The sequence below is a fragment of the Arachis ipaensis genome, chromosome B1 (assembly GCF_059453495.1).
Source record: "Arachis ipaensis isolate K30076 ecotype BB chromosome B1, ASM5945349v1, whole genome shotgun sequence".
Lineage (NCBI taxonomy): Eukaryota > Viridiplantae > Streptophyta > Magnoliopsida > Fabales > Fabaceae > Arachis > Arachis ipaensis.
The window spans coordinates 145,369-167,626 of record NC_142436.1 but is presented as its reverse complement, the minus strand read 5'-3'; the positions used below and the strand labels follow the sequence as shown (position 1 = coordinate 167,626).

The following is a 22,258-nucleotide window of genomic DNA, read 5'->3' as shown; positions in this document are numbered from 1 at the left end:
TTCATTAGTCTGTTTAAGTAAGTGTCAGATATTCGAATCTCATATTGTGCATACAAAATAACTTATGGATCAATGACAAACTCTTAAACGAAATTCTGATCCGTAACGAATTAGTCCTTAATCTGTCAGGTTAAAAAATATTATGGAAAACCAAAAAAGAGTAGAGTAGAGTGTGTGTTAGAAAGTAACTAGGGAGAAAAGAAGTGTAATAATATTGTTATTGAATATTTATGTAACTTTTTTTTACTGATATTACATAGAAATTATTAAATTCTAAAGAGAAAGGTTCATTAAATATATATTCACAACCATGAATAAATTAAAGGCTATCAACTTATGATCCATGTGATTTAAACATGAAAAAGGAAAAGTCTCATTCGCATGTTTTGGATAATGCTTCATGATTTCCACGCCTAGTACTATACCAAACTCATCACTTCTTTATTTATTTATTTATTTATTTGTAGATACTATATTTTCCCATTACATAATTCTAACTATATAATATAAAAGCTATGATACAATATGAGTAATTATAAGTAATAATGTATTGACGAAAGCAATAAATGTTTGAGCCACACAAAATTGATAGTTTGTAAACGAAAAAGTGAATGCTAGAAGGCCAATATTTTTAGCAAAAAAAAAAATAGTTAGTATTAATTTACATATAAGATAAATATATATAGAAAAATAATAATCACCTAACATTTTTCAAGAAAAACACTTCTTTCAAAAGGTAGGAAAAACTACTTGCACACCCCCAAATTTTATACTTCAAATCCACTACTCATTTTCATTTTTTTTTTTGGATATTTCTTATCACTTTTATTTTCTCCTTATTGTCATTTATTCCTTCTTCTTTTCACAGCATCTTCCTCATCATTTATTATTATAATTATTATATTTTTTGTCATTTTTCTCGGTTCAATATTATATACCCTCGGTTAATTAATTATGATCGTGATGCACTTCAATTTAATAATTAGTTTCATGCAAATTTCTTTGCTTTATTAAAAAGCATTAAAAGACTCTTTTATGATGATTATGGAAGTTCAATAATTGTGAAAACATCTCGCATTGACCTAGTTTTCATAATTTTTAATGTTCTTAAATATTATGTTTTTTCTTTCCCCTCTCTATTGAACCACAAGTATATATTTGAATGATAATACTAGAGAAATAAAAAAAAAAAAAAAGGTCTGAACTTGCCTTATTTGATATTTATTAATTGTTACAATAATTAATAAATATTAAATAAAATAAATTTTAACAATTTTTTGTTAATATTTTTTTATTATCAAACATTTTCAATATTTGAGTAAATTCACGGGCAAACTCAACTTGAACTAGCTAAAGTCTTATCATTTAAAAGGGCCTTAATGTAAATTGACTAAAACTCAGCTTAGCTAAAGTTCTATAAAAAGACCTTCATTAAGCAATTAATTAAGAATTTAAGACGATTAGCTAATTTCACATTGCTAATTTGAAAAATAAATGAATGTTAATATTTAATAGGTAAAATTGGGCATAAAACTCACATACACTATTTATCTAATCATATATTCATATCTAATGTTTGTAGGGTTAATGTTCAAATTGGTCCCCGAAAGATTGCACGATCGTCAATTTTGTCCCCGAAAGAAATTTTTAATCAAATTAATCCTCGAAAGATTAGACATCAATCACGTTTGTCCTTCTGTTAGTGGGCTCGAAAATTCCGTTAACGGCAGTACAGGTGGACTGTTAAGTGACATGTGTGTTAATAGGTGTGTACCCAGTTGAAAGCTGACAAGATATGTTGTACTTATTATGTCAAATTAATCCCTATTCCCATTTTATAAACCCTAACCCCCAAACTGAACGGAAACATTAAGGAGTGGTGTTGCAGTGCAAAGACATCACCACAGGTTTAGAAACTCGGATGCAGAGCGCCGGTGGAGGTCGAAGTGCTGGGTTATCACCGCGATCGGTTGGTAGCTTCGGCTCTAGCTCGTCCATGCGAAAAAGGAGGATGAAGATGGACAGAACTTGTTTCTGTGGGCTGAAAACTGTGATCAAGAAATCCTCAACACCAGAAAACCCAGGAAGGTTGTTTCACACTTGTCCAAGATATGGGGTGAGTTTAAATTGGTATGAACCATAGTTTCTTGAACCCCTCTTTCACCATTGATATGAGATTCAAATTTATCACTTCACATGTGCAGAAAGGCAACCATTGTAACTACTTTAGTTGGGTAGATGATAATGAATATAATGCTTTTGAAGTTGCAAATGGTGGGGCAGAAGCAGAGTTTGAAGTTGAAAGTGATTATGAAGATTGGAAAGTGAAACTAGGTTGGAGAATGGGTAGTTTGGAAGCTGAAGTCAGAGTAGTGAAGATGTTGTTTTTTTTCATGTTTGTCATAGTAATAATGCTTATGTTAGTGGTTGGAGCATTTTGTGTCAAATCAGTGGGAAAGTGAAAAAGTTGTAAAAGCATTGGTGATGTTGTTTTGTTGTATCTTGTTAAGAATATTGGTGAAATGTAATAAATCAGTTTGAACATTTTTGAATATCCATTAATAAATCAGTTTGAACATTTTTGAATATCCATTAACAAATTTTTACACAATTCTGAAAACAGATGAATAAAAAATAAGTCTAAACATTTTTGCATAAGATAAATTAAGTCTAACCAGATGTATTAAAATCAAAGCATTTGCATGTCCATATAAGCATGCTAATATAGTCTTCACAATAATACCAAACCTATTAATGAAGTCTTCATAATATCAAACATAAGTTACTTAATTTTGGGCTATACCAAAATATGAACAAGTACTTCAATATGTCTATAATGCATAAAGATTCTAAAGTAGCAGCCCTTTACAAAATACATAATTTAGCCCTTAATGAATAACACAACTCAAACAGCCTTGTCTTTCTTCCTCGGGTGTTTGAATCCTGGAGTTGGTACAAAAGTCATGAAACCAGCAAGTTTCTTTGCAGTAGCAGAACTGGTGCCCTTGATTGTTTCAGCTGAAATTGGAATTGTTGTAGCTGCAGCCGGTTGTGGTGAGGCTGAGATTGTTGTTTTTCCTTTTTTAACATGAAGCTTTGGAGGCCTTGCTCTAACTTTATCCTGCATTTTATCATCATGAAGGATAAAGTCAAATTGACTAATCATTTTCACATTATGGAACATTATAATTTATAATAAAAGATAGATTAAACATAAAGTATTATACTTGGCTGAAAACAGATAAAGGTTGAGATTCTTGTGTAACTGGAACTCCTTCTGATTGGTCAATGATCATCTCAGTTGGTGCATTTGAAGTTGCTGCTGGTGGATTGGTAGGATCTTGGGTAACAGGATCAGTCGGAGTTCCATTGGGTGCATGTTTAGCATTAGCATTAGCAGGGGCAGCAACTACTGCAAGCTGAAGTTGCATAAGCCTTGCTTGTTCAGAAGCTTCCTCTTGCTTCTTCACTTTGCACGTTCTTCTGTTGTGCCCAACTTCACCACAATACAGGCACCGTATTGGGTTATACTTTCTTTTCATCCGTGTCTTTGAACTAACAGGTTGCTCATCTTTGTCCTTTCTCCTGTTCAATGTGGGCCTACCCGGCTTGATCTTGACTGGAGGCGGAACCGGTGCTGGCGACCCTGTTTTTTCCCATAGATCTTGCCCCTTTATTGGATTCACATTGAAGCAATATGTTCTTCTATACGCATCCATCGTTAACCAATCGTGGCAATACTCCTCAGGCCTCTTGTCATTCTTGTCTTGAATTGCAGCGATGGCATGCATACAGGGCATACCTTTGCATAATACGACATAAGCACAGCAGCATAAATTCACTAAATGCACAAATTTACAAATCTAACAGAATTCACTAACAGCCCAGCCAAATTCACTAAATGCACAAATTTACAAATCTAACATAATTCACTAATAGCTTCACTAAATGCACAAATTTACAAATCTAACAGAATTCACTAACAGCCCAGCCAAATTCACTAAATGCACAAATTTACAAATCTAACATAATTCACTAACAGCTTCACTAAATGCACAAATTTACAATCTAACAGAATTCACTAACAGCCCAGCCAAATTCACTAAATGCACAAATTTACAAATCTAACATAATTCACTAACAGCTTCACTAAATGCACAAATTTACAAATCTAACAGAATTCACTAACAGCTCAGCCAAATTCACTAAATGCACAAATTTACAAATCAAACAGAATTCACTAACTGCCCAGCTAAACAATAAAGAAACAAATTTTCATACATAATATTTCAGGATATTAAATTCAGGAGTTATGGTGAGCATTCTTTATACCTGTCAGCTGCCAGAATCTACATGTGCAGGTGCGACTTCCCAAATCCACCACCATATTCGTTGGCCAGCCTTGCACTTCATACAACACCTCCTTGTCATCACCCGACCATTGAGGAAACCAATTTCTTGACAGCTTTGTCATTGCCTCTAACCGGCTTTGTTGAACAGGAGTCAGAATTCCCTGATAGTGCAATAACTTTCGCCTATTCTCTATCATGCTCTTCATAATGATCCTCCTGACTTCTTCAGCTAGTGTCAAGATGGGCTTTGCCCTGTAATGCTTTATTTTTGCATTGAATGACTCACACGCGTTGTTGCATATTGTGTCCATCTTCGGCTCCTCTCTGAAGTGTGCCTTCGTCCATGCTTCTTTTGGCCATTTATCAAGGTATGCCCAAGCTGGCTCACTAATCTTTTTTACCTTGCTCATGTTTCTTTCAAATTCTGACACGGTTCTTGATCTAGCGCATTCCCATACCATATCCTTCAATTCAATGCTGCCCCATTGCTTTGAAAAATTCCTCCATAGATGCCAAACACAGAATCTGTGGTGAGCATTTGGCATGACTTCTTTCACAGCTGGAATTAGCCCCTGCATAAACATCAAAGCTCGAAAAGATAATGAGTTAAAATAGTCCTTAAATGATCATCATTAAATCAATTTAGTCCTTAAAAATCTTTTCGTGAATCAAAATAGTCCTCACCTTTTGCATGTCTGAGATAAATGCCCAGCCATGCTGTGTGTCACCAAGGTCATTGTGGAGAAGTTCCAAGAACCAACTCCAATTGTCTTTGTTCTCAACTCCCACAATTGCATAAGCAATCACGTAAACGTGATTATTGGCATCCTGCCCACATGCAGTCAAAATTTGTCCCCCATGTAGATTCTTCAAAAATGCCCCATCCAATCCGATCAACGGTCTACACCCGGCCTTAAACCCTTTCTTACAAGCGTCGAGGCACACATAGAATCTCTGAAACTGTGGGGGACTCTCAGGCATCGGAATCACTCCAACCTGAATTGTTGAACCTGGGTTAGTGGTATACAGTTGATGGGCATAATCCCAAATCAGACCATATTGTGCAATCTCATCTCCCTCAACAACCTTCCTAGCTTTCCTTAATGCCCTAGTGATACATGTACTGTTCAGCCGTATGCTACATTTTCTCATAAACCATTCATACACCTCTTTGTGCTTCATTGTAGGGTGTTTTCTTAGTTTAGGAATAAGCTTCTTCAAAGTCCACTCCTGAGTAGCAGCCCTATTACTCCTGCTTTTAGGACATGTATGCTTATCCACTAAAGTCTTAATCTGCCAAGACATATCGGACTTTTTCAAAGCACAATACACTATCCAAGGACAATTTTCTCCCCTACAAATAGCCCTAACCCGCACATTATCATTCTTCTTGAAAATAATATTCCTACTCCACTGTATAGTGTAGTCCCTAGTGGCATTCATAAACTCATGCTTTGTCTTGAAGATCATACCTAACTCAAGCTTCAGCTCTCCAAACCTGGCTTTCTCGTTATATGGTGGATAAAATGCACAGTCTTCCTCATCAGAATCCAATGCTTGATTCATATCCTCTGAGTGCCAGGATCCACAATCAGATTCACTGTTAGAATCTACACCTCTTTCTGATCCTGAAAAATTGATAACAAACAGTATTTACAAAGTAACACAACACACCAGTATAGAGTTTTATAAATACATTTTCATAACTAAAGTTTCTAACACAACACTATAAATAATATAAGAAAGTAAATTGCATGTCACCTGAATCCGATATCTCATCATCTTCAATATCCTCATAACTAGAGTCATCTGTTTCAATTTCCTTTTCAGTGGTCTTGTGAGATGCAGGCCTAGACTTCTCCTTGTTTCCATTTTTCTTTGAACCTGATTTCTTGCCTGCAACAACCCCACTATCACTATCACTATCACCAGAACTCTCATATCCATCTCCCAAGATCTTCGGAGGCTTATACAGACTATCTTCGGTACTCTCGTACGAATCATGAGAGTCACTATCCTCCTGAAGTGGAGCTGGGGTAACAACTCTACCACTCCTTGTCACATTGGTTTTCTTTACTGGTTCTTTCTTTTTTTCTCCAACAACATGCTTCTTGAAAGGCTTAGATCTTGAGGGTTGGCTGTGAGTCTTCAATAGTTGGGACTGAACTTTTAAAGGTTGGGTAGATGACCTTGATGGCTGAGAAGAGGATTTCAGGGGCTGGTTGTGAAGAACAAATTGTGTTTCAGGCTGTGATTTGGGTTGGGATTTGGGCTGACACATGGACTGTGATTTGGGCTGGGATTTTGGCTGTGGTAGTGTATTGTTGGGCATAGACATGGGCTGTGGTTTGGGTTGGGATAGTGGCTGTGATTTGGGCCTTAAACAGTATCTCTTATTCAACTGGGAAGTATTTGTGGCCTTGGGTTTACAGGTGCTCTGGTTCTCTAATATAACTAACTCATCATCATCCTCACTCATACACTCCACCATGTGTGGCTCTGAGACTCTATGCACAAAATAAATGTTGATCGAATTGTGATTCCTTCTACAATCCTTCACCATTTCCAACAAATCAGCATCTACTTCTAACTTTCTCAACCCAACTTCAAGCGACATTCCGGGTACTTTCCAGCAACAACCCTCCACCTCTGAATATCCTAACTCCTTATAATATCCCTTTACAAAGAAAACATCTAGCGTATCCCCTTCAACTCCCGCTAACACCTTTGTATTGTCTGGTTCATAAATTTTTGATCCACCTTCATCATTCTTAAACTTTCCACCATGATGGAAAACAAGTGTCATTGGATAATTTTCCATCTACAAATTAAAAATAGCAAGAATGAATCATGAGAGTGCACTCTGTTTTATTTTTATTTTTTAGTACAATTTATTTATGTTTCATCAATGATATTTCAGGAACTACTTTCATCTAAAATGAACACCACAAAGAATCAAACCATGTCTTTACATGAACTAAACAAAACAAATCATTTAATCTATCCACACACATTGCATTCGGCCATATCAAAACAGAGAGCATCCACATTTTTCAACATACACAATGTTTGAACCATTACAAAACCCTAGCAGCAACTACCCCCATCACAAAAACCCTAACCCAAAATCAACCAATATTCAAAATCATCGAATAGCATCCCACACATTCATAAAAAAAAAAAGAAAAAAGAAGTAGAGAAGGAACTCGCCATGCAAGAGAACTTACCTCTCACCGGAGACAGCGCCTACCACCGCAAAAGACTGGTGACCTTCAGACTGTGACGAGGAGGACCGATCGCAAGGCGAACGGCGTCGCTGGTTATTGCTTCCACGGGTGATCAAAGTAGCGTCTTCTTGTTACTCTGTTTCGGTGACTCTTCGTTGGTTTTGGGTGAAAGGGGGGAAAAGTGTAAGTGAAAGTGAAAGGGAGAAGGGGAATGGGAGAGTTACTTCAGTAATAGCCTTTCTTGCTATACGGCGTCGTTTTTGGATGAATCTAGGTGTCACTTAACAGTCCACCTGTACTGCCGTTAACGGAATTTTCGAGCCCACTAACAGAAGGACAAACGTGATTGATGTCTAATCTTTCGAGGATTAATTTGATTAAAAATTTCTTTCGGGGACAAAATTGACGATCGTGCAATCTTTCGGGGACCAATTTGAACATTAACCCAATGTTTGTACAAAAGACTAATATGAATTTAATTCGTTAGAGAGTTAATTTTTTCCAATCAATTTTAATCATTTTTTTATCTTAAATTTTACATCCTAAACTAAACTCTAAATTTTATATTTAAATATCTAAATCTTAATCCTAAATTATAAATCGTCTAAAAGTAGGAGTCAGAAAATAACATTTACAATAAAAAAATTTACTAATGTTAATTGACTAATTAAAAATTAATTCTCTATACTTAATATTTCTACTAACATTTAAGACAACAATTAACCAATTGTGTGCGAGTTAATTAATTACTTTGATATATCAACATAAATACATACTTAGATGATATATAATGAGAAATTCTTTCACAATAACTCAATAATAATGGATCAAAATTAAATTAATATATAAAAAAATTATTAGCATAAAAATTACTTATCTAAAAAATTTAAAGTAACAAAAAAATATATGTAAATATTTATATTACTTTTAAATAGATATTTTTTTTGTCTTAGGCTAAAATTATTTCTCTTAATATTAACAAAAATCAAATTTAAAATATTTTGAGTATAAAAATTCTAATATTATGTCTTAAAATTATTTAATTTAAGAATATAATAAATATAATAATAGACTCTATTTAATGCCAAAATTTTCTTTTCACTAACTTGGTACAATATTGGTGCCACTCATAAATGGCATTGGGAGGGAATTTTACAACAATGTACCCTGAGTATATATGTTCCTACAAGTAATTAAATGCGCATATAAACAATGAAATATCCTTCTTTTTTTTTTTTAATTTCCAGATACATGTACAAAAATTACAGATCCCTTCTACATAGAGGGCAAGATCCATGCCTTATGAGCCACTTGTCAATGCAAGGTAGGTGAAACATATGATGGCAATGGGGCAAGCTTCTAACTGTTTCTCCAATTTGAAAGTCCTGAAAACAAAAGAAAAAAAAATCACAAAAAGTTCATAATGTCAATTTCATAACACTTTTATAAGCTCAACAACACACTTTGTAGGTATGATCTAACCACAAAAGTGAGTAACTTCTATATACCAAACTCAATCCAAAAACTATCTCTGTATATATAATTTGTTTGGGGTTTAATTATTCTGTTGGTGTGTATAGTTTCGTAAAATTTTCAATTAGGTCCTTATACTTTTTTTCTTTTTAATTGAGTCCTTGCACTAATTTTTTTTTTAATTGGGTCTCTATACTTTTTTTCTTTTCATTTAGGTCTCTATACCAATTTTTTTTTTAGTTGGGTCCCTATAAAATTAAGTCAATTACTACTAAGAAGGACTTAATTGAAAAAAAATTTAGCGTAGGGACTCAATTAAAAAGAAAAAAAGTATAGGGACCTAATTGAAAATTTTACAAAACTATAGGGACCAACAGAGTAATTAAACCTTTTTTTGGAAAATTTCCAAGTGTACCGTTACATTGGTGTTTTAGTGATTTTTAATCTTTGATCTTAATTATAGAAAATATATATAATATATATAATTAAGATCAACGGTTAAAATTTACTGAAATACCGAGATACTGATATACTTGAAAGCTTTTCAATTTTATTAATATTAATAAAAAATATGTTTAATTATTCTATTATTTTCTATAGTTTTACCAAATTTGTTATTAGATCTTTATATTTTTTTTTCTTTTCAATTGAATCTCTACACTACTTTTAATTTTATAGTTAGGTATTTTCTAATATAAAAAATCTTAGAGTTAAATGAATATTTTTTCGCAAATTAAAGGTATTTATAAAAATTTAATTAAATTTTTTACCGCATATTTTTTAGGAAAAATATTCTGTTAATTATAACATTTTTGACATAAAAATAACCTAATTACAAAATTAAAAACAATGTAGGGACTAAATTGAAAAAAAAATTATATATAAACTTAATTAAAAATTTAGTAAAATTATAAAGACTAATAAAATAATTAAATCTAAAAAATAATAGTGACAAATAAAGATGTTATTTATTTCTCTTTTAATTAATATAGAAAAAAAAAAAGATGAGGTGTAAACAAACCTGAAGGCAAACTGAGCAAGAAACCTTTTCACCAGAAGCATCAACACTGTTGTCACTTGTAATTATGATCTTTGAGATCTTTTCAACTGAATCTTTTGATAAGCCTTTTGCACCACCAGTGTCAAATATGTTTTGAACATCATCAAAGTTAATCTCAACAGCACCCATCTGAAAATGAAATTAAAGTTAATCTCACATGCATATGTAATTAAGTTGCATTAGCAAAAAAAGAATATTAAAATTTAATTTTTTATACTCAAAGTGTAAATTTTTTTTACCGAGACAATTAATTATGTATTGTCATATTAACAAAAGAAATTAATTTTTAAATTCATTAATTGAGTTAAATTTTTTATAAAATAAATTATCATTTATATCCATAAAAGATACAAACGCTGACAAATGTATTCATATAAGAATAAAACGACAATGGTATTCACGGAAAATAGCTTCTGTATGCCAAGAATACCCTAACGGACCAATTGTGTAACCAACGTCTGGCTATTCTTGGCATACGGAAGTCATCTTTCGTGGTTATAATTGTCGTTTTATTTTTATATGGGTACATTTGTCAATATCTGTATCTTTGATGTGTACAAATAATAATTTATTCATTTTATATACTATGAGTATATTAAAATTAAATTTAAAATACTTTTTTACATTGTAAAAAAGTTTATTTGTTTTTTGAATTGGTGTCCATTTATACACTTTTGTCCTTGATATATATATAAATAACACTACATTAACAAAAATTTGTGTGTCAACATCATTGTAAATTGGTTATGAAATTAGGACCAAGTAAATTACCTGACTTTGGACAGCACTTAACATTGCTGGACCAATCCTTTCTCTCACAAGTCTTCCACTTAATAGGCTTGCAATTACATCAAGCTGCATGCACATTTACTCAAAATCATTAGATTATATATATACAATACACAATGATATTTTCTTTTATCTATTACTATTATTTTCTTATAAATAAATTAAAAAATAAAATAGCCTATAATTAGTCAACATAAATTTTAGCAATCTCGCTAAGTCTAACTAACAACAAGCCAACAAATATTTTTAAATTGTATTTTATACTAATTAATTATCATTAATTTATGATTATTTAAATTTTATTTTTTAAAAAATACAAAAATAATGGTTATTAATTACAGTTATTTAAAATTGACTGATTAAGAATTGTTTAACTATGCTTTTTCAAATTTTAGATATGTAAATTCTTATTGGCTGATTATTAATTGATTTTTTATTGTCCTATATAAAAGACCCTTCTTTTATACATTTTCAAACTAATATATTTGAATATATAAATTATATTTAAATACATAGATAAGGAATAAAGAGATAACAATATGAAATCTCAAGGGTACTAAATATTTTTGCCAATGAGTAATAGTTCAAATGGCATAGTCTCTTCATACTCAATTAAGAGGTTGCGGGTTCGAGTCTCCTATCTTTGGTTAAAAAAAAAAAAGGTACTAAATATTTTATTATCCAATTGATATGCTACTTGAACATCTAAAAATGAGTATCAATTAAATGCTAAGTATAATGACGATATAAAGTGGATATTAAAACAAAATACATTGATTATATAATTTGATTATTTTAAGAAATACTTTAGTTTGTTGTCCAAACACACCAAATTCAACCATTCAAAGATCCAATTAAAGGATTATTACAACATTGGATGGTGAACAAGAACTCACCAAGTATAAGAAGCAGCCAATTCCAGATTCATCAGATTGCCAAAGAACAAGAGAAGATTCAAAAACTTCAATGGAAAAAACAGCTCCTGAAATGGCTCCAATGGCAGCTCCTCTAATGAATCCACTCTCTGTCTCTTGTCCTATCAAAGCTCCAGTCATAGCCCCCAACAAAGTCCCCACTGCCAACAAAAAACAAACCTCATTAATTAAAATCAAAACCTTGTATGTATGTATTAACCTCAAAAAGTGTCACAATTATTGAGAATTCTAAATAAATATGAAAAAAATGTCAAAAATACTGCAAATTACAGAACAAGAATCTAACAAATGCCCACATCCCAAGTTTGGATTTTTCTCACAAAATTCAAATTAAAGTACATTATTCAACAATAAAATAAAAAAGTGCATTTGTGTTTGGACCTTTTAAGAAATGCAAAAAACAACCTTGTACAAAGTCCTAGTAAACAAAAGGACTCCTTTTAGTAATGAGCTCGAATTCGAGGTTGAATTCGAGTTCATTACTAAACTAAAAAAGAAAAAAATTGCTAAAAAAAACAGTTTTTCGAGTTGAATTAGTCGAATTCTTGGTTTTAATAGGTGAAATAACAGGTACAAATAAAAACTCAGAATGTAGAATGTGAAATGCTAAATAGAATGAAATTAAACAAGAGAGAATTGAAGCTAAGTTAATGAAGAAGTAGTGAATTGAAGTAGTACCTAATGCAAAGCAGAAGGTGAAGATGGCAGAGAAGATGTTCCTAACAATGGCAGAGAGGGCATGGCTACCAACCATGTTCACTCTCTCCACAAAGGAACCCAACAAAGGACTTGGATTTTCTGCCACAAACTCCATTGATGAAGAAGGATATGATCTCACAAGCTTGGTTATTAAGCAAAATAATGCTAGCTACTAGTAGTAGTAGTAGTGACACCACTGTTTTTCTATTTGATAGATTAATTATTGTTGCTATTCTTATACCTTTATTTATATATATATATATATATGCTTATATGATATGATATGATATAATATATTATATGTATTTATTTATAAAGATATATAGATATAGAGAGATTTAGAAGGTGAAGCTTAAGGAGTAAGGGAAAGGTGAGGGAGAAGGTGGAATGAAACTACCATCAACCAACTCGCATTTAATGCAATGTGCCTCTTTTAGATTAACGTCACTCTTTCACTCTCTCTATTTCTATACTTCATTACTAATTTTCTTAGCCAAGAAATCAATTGGCTTTCAAGTTCGGAACCTAACAGAAAAAAAAAAATATTTCGAAAGATAACGAGGTTTTTGACAAAAAAAAAATTCAACTCGGTTCCTGACAATTATCTCGAAAGAACAACGAAGTCTCTGTATCAAAAAAAGTCAATGTTATTTTTTTTTTGCACAGGAGCTAATCAGTTCCAAAAAAAAATTAAGGGCCGGATTGGGTGTTTTTTTTTTTTGAGACCTCGTTATCTTTTCGAGTTAATTGTAAGGGATCGAGTGGAATATTCACTCATGAGAAAAACAAAGAGGAAAAATCAAATTGATTTTAAACAATTTTAAATGGGATATTTTGGTTTTTAAACTTCTTTTATTATTTTAGAAATTATTTAGAATTATTTTTATTAGACAGATTGTTTTTCATCATTTTTAATAAAAAATTATATGTATATATACTAAATAAATAAATTCGTAATAAATTTTATTATGAGATAATTAAGTTTTAAAAAGTTATTATGTTTTTTTAAATAACAAAGGAATAACCTATGTTTTAAAAGTAATTTTTAAGAATTTTTAGAAAATAAAATATTTAATTTAAAATTTTTTGAAAACCATTTTTAAATATTTATTAAAAAACACAAGACACCAATGGCACGTGCAAGTTATAGTGACGGCCACAAAATAATGAGAGGGAAAGAAAACAACAAAGAAAGTAAGTTCCCTTTTTGCCTTGTGAATGGGACAACTTCTTTTGCTAGCTACTCTACATTATTGCTTTAATAATAGAGTTTAATTATATATAAAGTTGTGGTATTCAATAATTCATCACATGAGTAAGAAGTTACGGACCCAAATTCTGGCCTCAACGGGATGACTTGACTCTCAAGTTTAAATTATTTTCAAATGATCCAAAAATCCGGAACAAACTAGATAATTAAAAATTATTAACCAATATTTAAATTTAAACAACTTCTCTATCTTAGCCAATTAAAAAAATAAAATAATAAAATAAAATTATAAAAAGAGGAGTTTAGAACTTCTTTAGATATATTACACACACTCAAAATTCTACCATTTAAATTTATTTTGACTTGAACATCGAGCTGTATTTACAAGTCACCTTTATTATTCATTCAACTAATCCAAAAATTATAAAGTTTGTTTATCCGATCAAACGTAAATTCTATCGTTCAAGGTAATTCGCAAATAGGGGTGGCAATGGGTAGGGTAGGGTAGAGTTTGGATTTAACCCTAATCCTACCCGTGAGTCGAGATTTTTATATAAACTAAACCCTACCCTATCCACGGGTTGAGAATATCCCAACCCTAATCCTATCCGCTCTTAATCCGCGGATATCCGACTCTACCCGCGGGTATAAAAAATATACATATAACTTGATGATAATTTAAAATAGAACTGATTTTTATGTAAAAAAAAATATTAAATTATCAATTAATGATTTTCTTTTAGTGGCTAAAGATCTTTTACATTTAGTGAGAGGTCTTTGATTCAACATCCACTTAAAACATATTTTTATATAAGTATATAATATAAACATATATAGAGTGCGGGTTAGTCGGGTAGGGTTGAAGCTCAACCCACACCCTACCCAACCCGCACGAAAACCCTACCTGCACCCTACCCTACCCGCTGCGGGTCGGGTTGAATACCCGCGAATTGGGTACATATTGCCACCCCTATTCGCAAACAAGTTCTATTATGTTATTTTATGTTAGACATATAAAGAATTATTTGTGAGAGTTGTCAAAATAGAATGTTAAAATAACATTATTATATATTGTGTTATATATATAATTTTCTTAAATAAAAGTGAATTTTTTTAATTAAATAGTTATTATTATTTATAATTATCATTATTACTACTATTATTTATTTAGAGAAGTGAGAAGTGTGTGTGTGTATATAGGGTGATTTTCTTTCTCTATTTAATGTTTAATACTAAGCTGTTTCTCTATTTTCTTTAATTATTTCTTCTATTGAAAACGTTTTACCTAGAGATGAGACTTGAATCCAAATTTTTTTAAAATGAAATAAGCTTGTCTAGGTATATATTCACTCAACAACTTAGGATTAATTATTTTGTACACATTACTTTTGTGAATCTTTTGCAAATAACTTGTTAGATAAAATTTTTGATGAGTGAATTGAATACATTTGACAAATCTAAACAACCTGAATTTGCCATTCAATTTATTTGAACTTGCAATCATTGACTGAAAGCATGTCTAGCCTTAATAAGAGCTAGCTATATAGTATATGGTCCTAAACCTAATTGTTACCTAGAAAATAAAATATGTACTACTATTTTCTTGGCCCTTGAATCCAACTATAAATTATATCTTGTTAGAAATTGGCCCACGGTTTTCTATATGGTATTTGGTGGTATTCCAACTAACACATTCCATATAAGTAAATATTATATCTTGTTAGAAATAGTTCGCTTAAATGTCGGAAATTCAAATTCTGTCTTATGCATGCAGCAATTCATTAGCTGATAATAAATTTTTAAATGAAATTCAATGCCGCGACGATAAATTAATTCTTAATCTGCCGGATTAAAAGATACTATAAAAAAAATCTACACTACAAAAAAATCTAGCATATAGCGACATTTTTTTACAGCGGTCAACCCAAATTGTTGCAAAAAGAAAACTAGTGGTGGTTATAACGGTGATTTTAGACATTTTTAGCTGACGAGTTTATATATATTAACAATTTCTAACAACAGCATTTCTATCAATTTTTGCCAACTTTTGTTTATAATTGTGTTTAATGAAAGTGTCTTTATGAATGTGTCTAATAAAAATATCTTTTTTATGGCCGTGTCTAATAGAAGTATCTTTATAAATATATTTCCTGAATGTGTCTTTTTATACATATGTTTAAAATATAATAACTAATTATTATTGATAATAAATTGACAGATAATATGTTGGTACCCTATATTTTTTCATATATTAATAGCCACATCATTAATTGATTTCTAGTGTTGGGAGTGACAATTATTTTGCTAGTATAGTGTTTGATTATTTTTATAAAGTGAAAAATTTGTAAATAAAAAAAAAAAGAAAAGGACAAATAGGTTTCTGACCTTTTGTTCCGCGGACATTTTTATCCCTAACCATTGAAAAATACTTTTAAGTCCCTGACCTTTACAAAACTTGGACGGATCAGTCCCTCCGTCCAAATGCCTCCGTCAGGGACTAATCCGTCCAAATGCCTCCGTCAGGAACTGATCCGTCCAAGTTTTGTGAAGGTCAGGGACTTAAAAGTATTTTTCATTGGTCAGGAACGAAAATATTCGCGGGACAAAAGGTCAGGGACCTATTTGTCCTTTTTTCTAAAAAAAATAAGAAGTTAATTATTTTTAAATTATTTGGTGGAGTCCATTATTTATAGTAGAATTTATTTATAGAAGAAGTAATTTTTTCGTTTTTTTATTTTTTAAAAAGAAAAAATTAAAAATAAAAATAAAAATTATAATAAAATACATTTTAGATTATTTGAACTTAGCTAGCTCATATTAATTATTCATTGAGAACATATCTAAGATTCATCAGAACTTAGTAGCAATATTAATTATACCGATATACCTACTTCTATTTTTTTTATTATAATATTTTTAACAGTTGATAATTATAGATAAAAGTTTTAGCTATACGACGACACAAACATGCATGAACTTCCCATTGGTAAATCATTAGTATATATATGTCTTTTGTCTAGTGTTAGTTGATAGCATATAATATTATAATAATGGTGTAGGAGCAGATATATGCATGTGTCATTATATTGCAAGAAGTAATAATTAATTGATACATAGTTTTGTTTCATTAGGCGTGGTGTTAATTTTTTGGAGGTTAATAATAATACGGTAATGTTAGAAAAAAAATAAAATTTATCTTATTTATAATTAATGTATTTTTAATAAATATTAAATAAGATAAGTATTAATTTTTTTATTTTTTTATCAAATATTTTCGATAATAATAATGGTCTCATGCATGCCACATTTTTCTTTCTTCTGTACCTAATAAGTGCATTGCTCTTTCAATATGAATGTCAAGAATTTTGTCAAGAATTATAGTAACTATTCTTTTTATCCACGATATTTTTTAATCCAACAAATTAAAGACTAGTTCATAGTTGAGCTTTATTTAAGAATCTATCGCTGCTTAATGGATTGCTATATACATAAAGTAATATTCGAACTCCCGACATTTACTTAAACAAACGAGTAAATTGACCATTCGACCAATCCATGATTATAATAATTATAGTGGTTATATAACTTTAACAATATTTAAAAAATGTAACTAAAATTAATGTCACACTTTTTATTATTTGATAATATTTTTAATTTTAAAAATAAAAAATATAATTAAATTAAAAAGTGTGATCTTAATATTAATAATACATTTGAAGTATTACTAAAATTTCGAAATTATCACACTCACCATAATTATAACTACCATTACCCATCAAATATTTATGGAGGTTGAATTCATAGTGATTGTATTTTTCTTTTTAGTTTAAATTTTTTATCTTTTTATTATTCCATTATATTCCCTCTCTTAAATAATAAATACTATCCAAGAGTTTGTATTAGTAACTCCTAACCTAATTTATACGTTATTTTATTGTTTAATTCAAAGAATTTTAAAAAGAAGAAACGATAGAAAATTAATTTTTAAATATTTAATATTAATTAATTTTTTATTATAAAATTATTTTTTGAATTTTTATTGTTTAAAAATTTAAAATTGAGTTACAAATTTTAAGATTTAATATTAGAATTTAAAAATAAAAAATAGTTAATATTAATTAAAAAAATGGCTCGCTTATTAAATTCTTAAAAAAAAAAGTTTCAACAATTAATTAAAAAATAATGTTCTCTAAAAATTACCAACGAGATAAAAATTAAATGAAATAATCTTTTTATTCTAACCTAAAAATATCGAATTCGAATCTCACTCCTCTTTTTAGAAAAATAAAAAAAATTGTTTCTCTACAAGTTTCTAGCAAAATAATTGGTTGATTCCATAGTATGTAGTAATAATCATTAGTGCATGGTGTTCAAAATAAAAGCGTAGATGGTGCGTATCTATGGAAGTGGAACCTCCATGCTTCCACGCAAGATTGCAAGATTGTCAATTACTTTGGTGGACCCATCAAATCTAATCTAAACTCACCACCAGATTATTATATGTATATATAACTAAGATCGGATATGCATGCAAATGCAATTGCAACTTGCAACTTTACTATCAAAATCACAAATGCCGAATTCTCTGGAAGTGGAATGTGACGATGGCTTAATTTATCTTATATTATTTAAAATGAATTCTTTTATAATAAAATTTATTAAAAATTGAATTAAAATTTATGAAAGAACCAATTAAACAGTAGAAATCAATTTTAAGGACTTTAAAAATAATAAAAATACACTAATCCTAAAATATATATTTTTCGAAATATTTTATAATTTATTATATATCAAACACAAAATAAATATTTTAAAAAAATTTATTTTTTAACAAATAATGGTTAAAAATGACCTAATTAAAAATCTTTATCTAATATAGAGACTTAATTACAAATTTTAAAATTATAAAGGTCTAATTAAAAATTTGTTAAAATTATAAAAATTAATAAAATAATTAAATTTATAAATAATTTGATTTCAAAAAATTATATGTAGCCATCTCCTTATTTTTCCTTGTTTCTTTTTTTTTTCTCTCTCTTAAATTGCATTGTTGGAATTCGATGAGATTATTTAAAAAATGGGCTAATTTGTTTACTACTTAATTATTTGGAGTATAATTATAAAACTTGAAAAAATTCAAGGAGATTTGGTGGTTATAATTGTAGCAAATTTAAATTTCTTTCTTTAGTTCATAATAATTGTTATTTGAAAAGTTTCGTATATATATATATATATATTTAATTTGAATGCTAGCTTTAATTTCCATATTATATACGAAACCAAAACTTTACAGTATTATATTCCTTTAATTATATATCAAGCCATCAAGGTGACTATAATAGTAGAATGATGTATTGATGATGATGTCAATTTTTATTTGATTAAGCTCCCCTAAACATAGGTCATATGCTCTCATTGGGACTGACCAATCCCTAAATCTTACCATATCTTTAATTAATTTGGCTAAGCTAGGACATTATCTTCTAGAATAATATTATTATAAATAAAGTTAATAACTTATATATTTCATATAAGAAAAATTTTGAATAATTTATTTAAAAGTAGAAATAGAATAAAACGAGGCCTATCTTTTTATTTTCAAATTTTATAGGTAAATAATAAGGTGAATTCTGTGGTGGTTTGGGGGTAAGGTGGCTAAGGATGACCAAAGTTTGACTGGCTAATGATGTGCAGACATTTGGTAATGCGAAAATCTGAACAAGGAGTGAATCAACCTCACTGAAGTTAGGGTTTAGGGTTTAAGGTTCAGGGTTCAGGGTTCAGGGTTCAGGGTTCAGGGCTTAGGGCTTGGGGCTTAGGGGCTTGGGGCTTAGGGGCTTAGAGGCTTAGGGCTTAGGGCTTAGGGCTTGGGGTTTAGGGTTTAGGGTTTTGTGGTTTGGGGTTTTGGGGTTTGGGGTTTTGGGGTTTGGGTGTGGGGTTTAGGGTTTAGGGTTTAGGGTGTAGGGTGTAGGGCTCAGGGTTCAGGGCTCAGGGCTCAGGGCTCAGGGATTTAGGGTTCAGGGTTTTAGGGTTAGGGTTTTAGGGTTTAGGGTTTTAGGGGTTTAGGGGTTTAGGGGTTTAGGGTTTTAGGGTTTAGGGGTTTATGGTTTAGGGTTTAGGGTTTTAGGGTTTTAGGGTTAGGGTTTAGGGTTTAGGGTTTAGGGTTTAGGGTTTAGGTTCACATTCTTCCTTGCAAAGCCTTCTCTGGCATGGTGGTTCTGCTGATGGTGCTTGGTTCAGTTGTGCCTCAAATAAGGTATATATGATGGATATGAATGAATCCTCAAATTGAGACAATTTCATTTCATAAATAACAAAGTAACTAACTCATATTATTCTTTGTTTTCGCAGGTAGGATAGGTTCCATTAACACTGCCATACCCATTCTCACATTAGTTTATTTTTTATTTTGTAGTTATTAGTTTAGTGCCTTCATTGCCATACTCTATTGTGGCATATCTTTTGGGGTGCATTAAAACATGCGAATGGAATTGAAGGCAGATCAACAATTGTTGTTAGAGTAATAGCATGCTTTCAACCCTTGCACAATTGTCAGGTAAGTACTATATGACTTATATAGACATGATTTTCAAGCTTGATGTGAGATAAAAAAAAAACACTTATGTCTATTATGTGTTATCCTCTGTTATTAATTATCAGATTGTTTTATGAATTCATAGGGGATGAATGCTATCTTCAAGTTTTTCGTCATTTGCTAAAGCCTGTCATGAAGATACATAAAATTTTTCTCATCTAGCTGAAGCTTGAAGTTTGTAGTTTTCTTTTATTATTATTTGTCTATAAAAAAATCAAGTTATTGAAAATTCCATATCAAAGCATTGTATCGCCCTAGCACCTATTGATAAATATTTTTATGTTTGCATTTTTACTGAAAAGGGTCTATTTGTCATCTTCATCATTGATTGATTGACTATTGTTCTTTAGGTTATTTTTTCATTGAATGGTTAAGGCTCATATAAGCTATATGTTATAAGGATTTGTATTTTATTTTTATCCTTTTTGAAATTATATGGTTTGCTTTGTGTATTATGCTATGTTTGAAAGACATTCCAGCAGAAGAGGGTATTAGGTTAAAGTTTTTATGATAAAAAAAGTGTGAAAAATAACAAATATTGATAATCAGGTTGAATACTACCGTTACTCTCCATTTCAAAGCTTTGGTTAGACATAGTGAATAAGATTTGGAATTACTTTTGCTCATGTTTTGATCTGTGAGAGTATGCATTAGAGTATATATATGTTTGTTTTCTTTTCAAATTATTTTTTTTTTCATTTGTGATTGAACTTATGTAACATATAATGATTAATTCAAATAATCAACATATATTGTTGCACGGAGAGGTTTCTTCATTTTATGGTATTATGAATTCAAATATCTTAGTGATTAAATGATAGATTAAATAACATTAATTACGTTTTTGTTTTTTGGTATTACTCAGGAAAAGCCAATGACAGCTTTGGGTGAACAAGTGTGTCAATCTGTGGTGATAATGTTGGAAAGATTATGCACGGCAAACCATTCACTGTATGCAGTTTGTATGCCTTCCATATGTGCAAACCTTTCTATGAGTATGACAGGAAGGATGGGAACCAGTACTGTTCCCAGGCCATTCACTGTATTCACCATTCTTCATTCATATGTTGCAACTATACTAAAGACTTTAGCATTATAAGATGTTTTAAATATTTAATAAATTTCTTCTAAAAAAATAGAGCCATTGTGTTTCAAATGGTTATGCTATTTTATTTTTTAGTCTCTCTTTATATTATGAGATATTCCAACTGCATAATTAATTGAGAATCAACAATATTGGCAGGATTATTTTAAAGACTTAAACCTTGACTAAAGATTAAATACATGTCATTAATAAAGAATGGTCCAGTTAATGGAACCCTCATCCTCTTGGTTGATTTTTTATTAATTTGAGTTTGAAATCTTAGTTTTAAGTTTCTATTGTAATTGATTTTGATTTACGGGTCATATTTTTTTTTTTTTGGCTTATTACATAGTGTCTCATTAATTGACAGCTTAGTGTGGGATTGATTTTAGTTTGGCAGAGAATCTTGCCACTCGTATGAATTTTAGTTTCATTAATAATATCATTTATCTTTAAATATAAACTTTTAAAAGTTCATTATCTAAATATGGTGATAATTATACTGCATTGTATTATAATTTTTTATTAATAGAATTTCATCATTTTTTGTAATTTGTAGTAAATGGCATAACAAATATTTTTTGTTATATTAAGGTAATAATTTGTTCATTAAAATTTTAATTTTATAGTTAATTTTTTTACCAGACTTTAATATTAAATTGTTTTGTTCACAATTTTATTATACAATTATATTATAATGTGTTTATTATAATTAAACGGTATTTTTAATTTTTTAATAAAATATTGCATTTTTTTAAAAAATAAAATTATATATTCTTATTTTTATGATTCAATTTAATATAAAAGATCCATATTAAGCACCTAATCTAACAA

General features: G+C 30.1%; 2 protein-coding genes across 2 annotated transcripts; both read right to left on the bottom strand.

Annotated features, from left to right (window-relative positions):
* Positions 1-2,647: 2,647 nt before the first annotated feature.
* LOC148575518 (uncharacterized) lies at positions 2,648-7,158 on the bottom strand. The gene is made up of 5 exons (XM_088502099.1): positions 6,114-7,158; positions 5,037-5,923; positions 4,333-4,924; positions 3,228-3,802; positions 2,648-3,121 (listed from the first exon to the last, which is right to left on the bottom strand). Exons 1-5 carry the CDS (start codon positions 7,156-7,158, stop codon positions 2,906-2,908), a joined length of 3,315 nt encoding a protein of 1,104 aa, XP_088358225.1. The 3' UTR covers positions 2,648-2,905.
* Positions 7,159-8,668: 1,510 nt separating this feature from the next.
* Positions 8,669-12,794, bottom strand: LOC107615842 (NEP1-interacting protein 2-like). The gene is made up of 5 exons (XM_016317866.3): positions 12,515-12,794; positions 11,798-11,976; positions 10,884-10,967; positions 10,074-10,241; positions 8,669-8,964 (listed from the first exon to the last, which is right to left on the bottom strand). The coding sequence occupies exons 1-5, from the start codon at positions 12,648-12,650 to the stop codon at positions 8,842-8,844; spliced, it is 690 nt and encodes a 229-aa protein (XP_016173352.1). The 5' UTR covers positions 12,651-12,794; the 3' UTR covers positions 8,669-8,841.
* Positions 12,795-22,258: the final 9,464 nt, after the last annotated feature.

Bases quoted from the DNA above. Each gene is read 5' to 3' on its own strand.
- LOC148575518 (XM_088502099.1), bottom strand. From the start codon at position 7,158: ATGACACTTGTTTTCCATCATGGTGGAAAGTTTAAGAATGATGAAGGT. The intron at 4,925-5,036 runs GTGAGGACTATT...ATGTTTATGCAG, and splicing joins TTATCTCAGACATGCAAAAG to GGGCTAATTCCAGCTGTGAA. The intron at 3,803-4,332 runs GTATAAAGAATG...TATTATGCAAAG, and splicing joins TAGATTCTGGCAGCTGACAG to GTATGCCCTGTATGCATGCC.
- LOC107615842 (XM_016317866.3), bottom strand. From the start codon at position 12,650: ATGGAGTTTGTGGCAGAAAATCCAAGTCCTTTGTTGGGTTCCTTTGTG. The intron at 11,977-12,514 runs GTACTACTTCAA...TTTTGTTGGCAG, and splicing joins CACCTTCTGCTTTGCATTAG to TGGGGACTTTGTTGGGGGCT. The intron at 10,968-11,797 runs GTGAGTTCTTGT...ATGTGCATGCAG, and splicing joins TTGGCTGCTTCTTATACTTG to CTTGATGTAATTGCAAGCCT.